Source organism: Rhinoderma darwinii, chromosome 6, assembly GCF_050947455.1.
Source record: "Rhinoderma darwinii isolate aRhiDar2 chromosome 6, aRhiDar2.hap1, whole genome shotgun sequence".
Lineage (NCBI taxonomy): Eukaryota > Metazoa > Chordata > Amphibia > Anura > Rhinodermatidae > Rhinoderma > Rhinoderma darwinii.
Genome location: NC_134692.1, coordinates 145,495,115 through 145,502,937, shown reverse-complemented (window position 1 = coordinate 145,502,937; position 7,823 = coordinate 145,495,115). Strand labels below are relative to the sequence as shown.

General features: G+C 48.0%; 1 protein-coding gene across 1 annotated transcript; it reads left to right on the top strand.

The window, feature by feature from the left end:
* The first annotated feature begins 623 nt into the window (after positions 1-623).
* On the top strand, positions 624-7,571 carry LOC142656093 (microfibril-associated glycoprotein 4-like). The gene is made up of 6 exons (XM_075830964.1): positions 624-718; positions 899-995; positions 3,765-3,916; positions 3,992-4,088; positions 5,456-5,638; positions 7,095-7,571. Exons 1-6 carry the CDS (start codon positions 713-715, stop codon positions 7,340-7,342), a joined length of 783 nt encoding a protein of 260 aa, XP_075687079.1. The 5' UTR covers positions 624-712; the 3' UTR covers positions 7,343-7,571.
* Positions 7,572-7,823: the final 252 nt, after the last annotated feature.

Below are 7,823 nucleotides of genomic sequence, written 5' to 3'. Positions count from 1 at the left end.
ACCCTCCGGAGCGTCACTCCTTCCATCTTTCTTATTACTCCTACGCGTTCTCTTGAGGTTTCTTGATCCTTGAGTCCTCCACCCAACCACCAAAGACATCCTGTCCCGCTACACCTGGGTGCTAATCCAACCATAGTCAGCAGTTGGGTCAGACATGTCTTGGCTCTCACCTGTTGAGGGACATGCCGTTTTCGTGACTTGGTTAACCCTTTACTGCTCTGTCCTCCCAATTGTTTGACCCAGACCTTAATGGAGGGTGAATTTTGATGAGTTCAATGGTCCCACATGGACGACTGGTGATTGGGCAGAGGACATGGACCATTGGAGGGTGGACCATTGTAATTTGGCTATGATGCCCTTCCTCCGCAGCGTTATTGTCCCCAGTTACCTCTTATTTCCCCTGGGGGTATTTTCTTTATTATTTTTGTCTCTTTCGCTCATCAGTTGTGTTTTGTCTTCTCCACCTTTCCTCGCTGGCAGCCTGAACCATCCTGTTATGTGCGCGGAGGATACACGTGTGAACAGGGCTGGAAGGTGGCAACAAAACCCTGCATCCTGTGCACAGAACTTTCACATCCCCCCTTCTCATTCCTATCGTCACATCACAAGCTGGAGCCGGGGAGGCTGTGAAAGGAGGGGGCCCAGTATCAGACGCACCATATAAATACAAGACCTTAAATAGCAACCGCACACTACACCCAACACAGCAGACATGGAGGTAAGGGGGAGCTCACAGCCTCACAACTCAGGTGCATGTCCGTCATTGGGGAGCCCAGGGCTGAATATGGGACCAGAGGGTTGAGTCATGGCCACCTGGAAGAGGGGTCACCTCAGGACTGAATATATAAAGGGGTAGTACGTGTGTTGACCACAGCTTTTGTGATATGTTGTGTTGCAGGCTGTGGGGCGCCTTGGACACTTCATCCTACTCCTCCAGCTGGTGGCCCTCAGCTCGGTGGGGAGTCAACTATCAAAAGAGCCGAACGGAGATCATTGTAAGTTTCCCCAACATCCCATAAGACGTCTACAAGGCGTAGGCAACTGAGCTGTTTCTCCTCCAAGGACTAAGCCACCCACAAGCCAAGTACAGTCCACATACTGATGTAGCAGAGCTCAGCTTGCTGGTGCTTTGTGATAACTCTGTGAGTTATAAATCCCATCTAAACCCATTACATCTTTCTATCACTGTGAGTGAGAAATGATGAACTTAGCGGGGCTACATCTGACAAGCTCAGCTTGACTACATCTGACAAACGTAGCTTTCCTAGATGTGAAACTTAGGTCTGCTGCATCTGATAAACTCAGCTTTAATTCACTTGAAAAACTAATTTCTTCCATATCTGATTAATTCAGCTCTGCTACATCTGAAATATTCACCTCTGCTATGTTTGCTATGCTACGTTTAACAAATAGCTCTACAACATCTCACAAACTCAGCGCAACTACATCTGGCAAACTGGTCTAGCGTACATCTGAAGAATGCAACTCTGCTTAATCTGTCAACTTCAGCTCTACAACATCTGACAAACTCAGCTCTATGACATCTGCATTTCCTCCTTTTTGTGGGTTTTGTGATACTTCTGCTCTTTTAGGAGTTGACTTCTGTGAGCACAATGATGGGAGTTGTGGTCTGCAGGTGAGTAGTCATTTTATTCTGAGGGGATTACAGAAGGGCTGGGGCTTAGTGTAGGGTAACATGATCTCACTATGACCTCATATTCCTCGCTCACATCTGCGCAGGGGAGAGATGCTCTGCAGCCAAATTCCACACAACATGTTCCCTACCTGAGCCTCTGTCTCTATCCCACCACAACCCATCCCAGGGGGGGACGCAAACTTTCCAGCTGGTTTCCTGGCCCCCGGAGCTCGCACCTGTTCTCATGGGAAGTTCTCTGTCAATCATAGGCTGTTTACTAAGTTCATGACTGGATTTAGAGGGATTCTCCATCTTACAGTATTTTTCAGACTATAAAACTCACTGCGGGGTAATAATAATAATAATAACAATAATAATAATAATAATAACAATAATAATAATAATAACAATAAATAATAATAAGAAATAATAATAATAATAATAATAAATAATAATAAGAAATAATAATAATAATAATAATAATAATAATAATAATAATAAATAATAATAAGAAATAATAATAATAATAATAATAATAATAATAATAATAAAGATGATAAATAATGATAATAATAATAATAATAATAATAATAATAATAATAAAGATGATAAATAATGATAATAATAATAATAATAATAATAATAAATAACAATAATAATAACAATAATAATAATAATAATAATAATAACAATAATAATAATAATAATAATAATAATAATAATAATAAGGGCTTATTCAGACCAACGTGATATACGTCCGTGCAACGCGTGTGATTTGCACGCGCCTTGCACGGACCTATGTTAGTGAATGGGGCCGTTCAGACAGTCCATGAGTTTCACGCAGTGTCCGCTGCGTAAAACTCACGACATGTCCGATATTTGTGTGTTTCTCGCGCATCACACACCCATGGCACTTCCGTGGGGCGCACGTGATTCGCGCAACAGCAGTAAAAACTATGAATTTAAACAGAAAATCACCGCGTGCTACAAACATCCAAACGGAGTGTCATAATGATGGCGGCTGCGCGAAGATCACCCATCATACGCGGCTGATACACGGAGCTTATGTAACTTTTGCGCGCACAAAACGCACACGCTGGTGTAAATCCGGCCAAAGAAGAAGAAGATATAATTCTGCCGCCTTGTTAGAAACAGTTTAGCAGGATTTTATTTGTTCTTCCTTTTATCATTTTTTGTAGAGTTCGGGTTGCCCGGCGGCCCCTCATCTTCCTGTCCGGGTGACTATTTCAGTACATGACAAAACCTTTACTAAAAAGTTCTCAAGAGGTTCTGTCTGCCATACAATAGATTCTCGTACTGATCCGAAGTCACATCATGTTTTAGACTACAGTCACTTCCAAAGCTGCATCAAGAATTCTCTGTGCTGCCACTTCTAGTAATTAGTTAGCACAGTACTGACAGACGCACCTATAATGACATAGTTCAGCTCGTATAATGAGTTAGGGCTTTCTCACATCCGCGTTGGAGGTTCGGTCACAGATCCGGACGAAAATAACGGAAACAATAGCGCAGCATTTTGTGCTATTGTTTCCGGAATAACCACAAACGCCCCAACAGAAACCTGACTGAATCTATTCAAGTCAATGGGTTCCGTCAGGTGCGATGGCGTCCGTCAAACAATGAAACCGGTGCCGGCTGTATTTTCATTGATCTCCTCCTCTGACAGAGCACAACAGCGAAAACACCAGCGCAGATGTGAACCGGGCCTTACACTTTATGTAGCGTGTTGTGGAGATGTAGAGCTTTCCATATCATGTCATCGTACAGATCCCGCTGTAAACACGACATTTCCCAAAACAGACAATGACCCACATGGACTGGAGTAAAAGACATGATGTAACTGCAGATTTGTAACTGCAGCTCTGGATGTTACTGGAGTATAAGACATGATATAACAACAGAATTGTGAATGCAGCTCTAGATGTGACTGGAGTATAAGATATGATGTAACAGCAGATTTGTAACTGCAGCTCTGGCTGTGACTGGAGTATAAGACATGATGTTTCTCAGGATCAGTACATTTCGCAGTGGTGACCTACATTGACACAAGGTCATTGCCACCTCGTTGACCGGGTCCCTGTTGTCCTCCATATTATTGTCGTTGCAGCCTGCGCCAGCACGGACCAGTATCCTGTAGATTGTGAAGATGTGTGTGAGAACGGGTCTGAAGACAGCGGACCGTATATCATCTACCCGGCTGGACCCGGCATTGCGGTGCCCGTATACTGCGACATGACCAGTGAGGGTGGCAAGTGGACGGTGGGTGCCCGGTCTGTCACATGATTATCGCGATATTCCCCTCTGTGCTGATATTAATCATGTGTTTCGGGGCAGGTCATCCAGAAGAGGTACAACGGCTCCCTGGGCTTCTTCCGGGGCTGGAATGACTATAAATTTGGCTTTGGTAAAGCGGATGGAGAGTACTGGTTTGGTGAGTGACCCGGGGTCTTGAGTGGTTCTATCTGATTCTGGGAAAGCTGGATGATAACCAATAAGGCTGCCATTACAGTTCCCACAGGGATTGTCACCCAGCTTTCCCGGACTCCGGAGCAGCAGATCTCCCTCTTGATGCAGTCATATATCCCCCTGCCCTATTATTGAAAATCACAAGTGTGGGAAAGCTGGGTGCTCCTTATTACGGGCGGTGTCCCACTGTCACCTGTATCTACCTCCTCAGGACGCAGATACAGTTGAACCCAATTCTGAAGCAGGGGACCATCAGCTCCCCGCCTCAGAATTAGTTCAGAGCCGAGGAGCTGCGCTCGGGGAAGCCCTTGACGGCTCTGTCCATATATGGACAGTGATGTCAGTGGCTGCTCCTTGAGCGGAATATCGTTGCCGATGATCTGACCGGGGATTCCGCACCTAGAGGAAATCCCTGAGCTCACTGTCCATATATGGAGAGTGACGTCAAGGGCTCCTTCTGGAGAGGAATCCCTGGCCAGAGTCGGCAAACGGGATTCCGCTCAAGGAGCAGCCACTGACATCACTGTCCATATATGGACAGTGACATCAGGGCTTCCCTCTAGGAGCGGAATCCCCAGCCTATACTCTGGCTGGAGATTTCACTCCTAGAGGGAGTCCCAATGGCGCTATTTTCAAGGGGGCTGTGGCACTATGTACAAAGGCACTGGCACTTTATATGTGGGCACTGGAACTAGGGGCAGCTTTGGGGGCATTATATTGTATGGGGCATTATACTATATTGTGGCAGCTATAGGGGCATTATACTGTGTGGGGGCACTATTTGGCATTATTTTGTGTGGGAGGCACTATGGGAGCCTGATACAGTGTGGGAGGCACTATGGGAGCCTGATACTGTGTGGGAGGCACTATGGGAGCCTGATACTGTGTGGGAGGCACTATGGGAGCCTGATACTGTGTGGGGGCACTATGGGAGCCTGATACTGTGTGGGAGGCACTATGGGAGCCTGATACTGTGTGGGAGGCACTATGGGAGCCTGATACTGTGTGGGGGCACTATGGGAGCCTGATACTGTGTGGGGGCACTATTTGGCATTATTTTGTGTGGGAGGCACTATGGGAGCCTGATACTGTGTGGGCTGAATCGGGTGTTTATGGGCGGGGATTGGGTGAGATTAGAGGCGTGGCTTAAAAGAATAAGATGTTCCCCTCTTTGTGATACTTGAAAGTTGGGAGGTTTGTATTTCTTGACAGTAAATAGTAAACTAAGCTCCCATAATGCATCTGTCCTAGTTTAGGAGGGGTGATGACTGATCTGCAGAGCATTGCTCCACCGCAGAGCATCACTCATCCACCCCGTGTCTCTTCCCATAGGGTTACACAATATGTATCTCCTGACTCTCCGGAACAAGTATGAGCTGAGGGTCGACCTCGGAGACTTTGACAACAACTTCACCTTCGCCAAATACTCAGAATTCGCCATCTCCCCGTACAGCATCAACCCAGAGGAAGACGGCTACTCGCTGCATGTGGAGGGCTTCAGTGACGGAGGGGCAGGTAACCACGGACCCCTGAGTAATGGGTCATATAACCACAGGCTCTATATGCAGCAGTGCTACAACAGCGGGCACCACGGGAGAAAGCTGCATAGACGCAAACTGAAGGAGGCCCCAATGTGACTTCTGCACCAGGGCCCCCACCTACCATGTATAAAACAGGTGTCATGTGGCAGAGGGGCCCCCCAAGCACCAGAGCCTGGGTATGATGCCACCTCTGTGACCCCTATACCTGTGTCCCCTTTACCTGTGCCCCCTATACCTGTGCCCCCTATACCTGTGCCCCCTATACCTGCGCCCCATACTTCCTATACCTGTGCTCCCTATACCTGCACCCCGTACTCCCTATACCTGTGCCCCCTATACCTGTGTCCCCTATACCTGCGCCCCATACTCCCTATACCTGTGCCCCCTATACCTGTGCCCCCTATACCTGTGCCCCCTATACCTGTGCTCCCTATACCTGCACCCCGTACTCCCTATACCTGTGTCCCCTATACCTGCGCCCCGTACTCCATATACCTGTGCCCCCTATACCTGTGCCCCCTATACCTGCGCCCCGTACTCCCTATACCTGTGCCCCTTATACCTGTGCCCCCTATACCTGCACCCCGTACTCCCCATACCTGTGCCCCCTATACCTTCACCCCATACTCCCTATACCTGTGCCCCCTATGCCTGCACCCCTGTGCCCCCTATACCTGCACCCCTGTGCCCCTTATACCTGCGCCCCATACTCCCTATACCTGCGCCCCTATACTTGCACGCCGGTGCCCCCTATACCTGTGATCCCTATACCTGTGCCCCCTATACTTGCACCTCTGTGCCCCTATACCTGCACCCCAGTGCCCCCTATACATGTGCTCCCTATACCAGTGCTCCCTATACCTGTGCCCCCTATACCTGTGCTCCCTATACCTGTGCTCCCTATACCTGTGCTCCCTATACCTGTGCTCCCTATACTTGCACCTCAGTGCCCCTATACCTGCACCCCTGTTCATAATTACTAAATTTTTGCATAAACATCCCCCATATAATTGGGATAACCCACTTGTATACATTGTACCAGATGAGCCGTACCATTGGCATAGACCGGGGTGGTTCAGGGTCATCATCACCTCGCCCTTCTGTGTAAACGTCACTGGACACTTGGGGGTTGGTGACTGGATCCTTCCTGTTCTCTGACCAATGCAGCAGTCAAAGGACCAGAGCAGACAGCAGGGGGCGCTGTAATCATTCCAACACAGGGTATTAAAGGGCCATGCATGGGAGATTCCTGAAATGATGGGGGTGATTCTCTCTGACCGCTACAATTATTACATGCTGTATAATTTCATCATGAATGCTTGCTGCCCGGGCATGGTATGAAGGGGTGCGTGGCGTGAACCAGTGGCTTCCGGTGCCGCCGTCTGCCCGCGTACCCTACTAACCGTCCTCATTACTCCTCATTACTCCAGGTGATTCCCTGTCCTACCACAACGGAATGAAGTTCTCTACGTCTGACAGAGACCGTGACGTCAACCAACAGAACTGCGCCTCGTTATTTGCCAGTGGCTTCTGGTACAGGGCATGTCACCTGGCCAACTTGAACGGTCCGTACTTCCGCGGGGCTCACCTGTCCTTTGGTAGCGGTGTCATCTGGTCTCAGTGGAGAGGTTTTTATTATTCCCTGAAGAGCACTGAAATGAAGATACGCCGACAGTGACGTCTCCGGAGGGTGAAGACTCGTCACATAGCAGATCACGTGAAGACGCCGGGATATCCATGTAACCTTTAACCTGTAGCCTTGACCTTGAAGCTGACCTTTATACGTATATCTGTGTCTGGATGTTGTGGACCCTCTGCTGACCCCTCTGCATGTCCCCGGCCCCCCAATCCTTGGTTTCTGTTGTATCCCCTGAACTTGTAGTAACTGCTCCCCAATATCAATAAACAGATACATTAAAACGCGCCTCGTTACATAACCTCAGGTTCAGATTGTCATCGAGGACAGGGCTTTGTAATGCATTCTATAGTGTGTGGAGCTGTCGATGGAGGGTGCGGTATATAGATGATGTATTTTACCTTGCGTTGGGTGAAGGGGTCTCCCAGTCTGACCAGCAGAATCACATGATGGCTACATTTCATATTTAAAGGGGTTGTCCAGGATTTGAAAAACATGGACACTTTCTTCCAAGAACAGCGCC

Excerpts from the sequence above, each read along its gene's own strand:
- LOC142656093 (XM_075830964.1), top strand. Across the intron at positions 3,917-3,991 it reads GTGAGGGTGGCAAGTGGACG|GTCATCCAGAAGAGGTACAA; the intron begins GTGGGTGCCCGG and ends GTTTCGGGGCAG. Across the intron at positions 5,639-7,094 it reads CTTCAGTGACGGAGGGGCAG|GTGATTCCCTGTCCTACCAC; the intron begins GTAACCACGGAC and ends TCATTACTCCAG.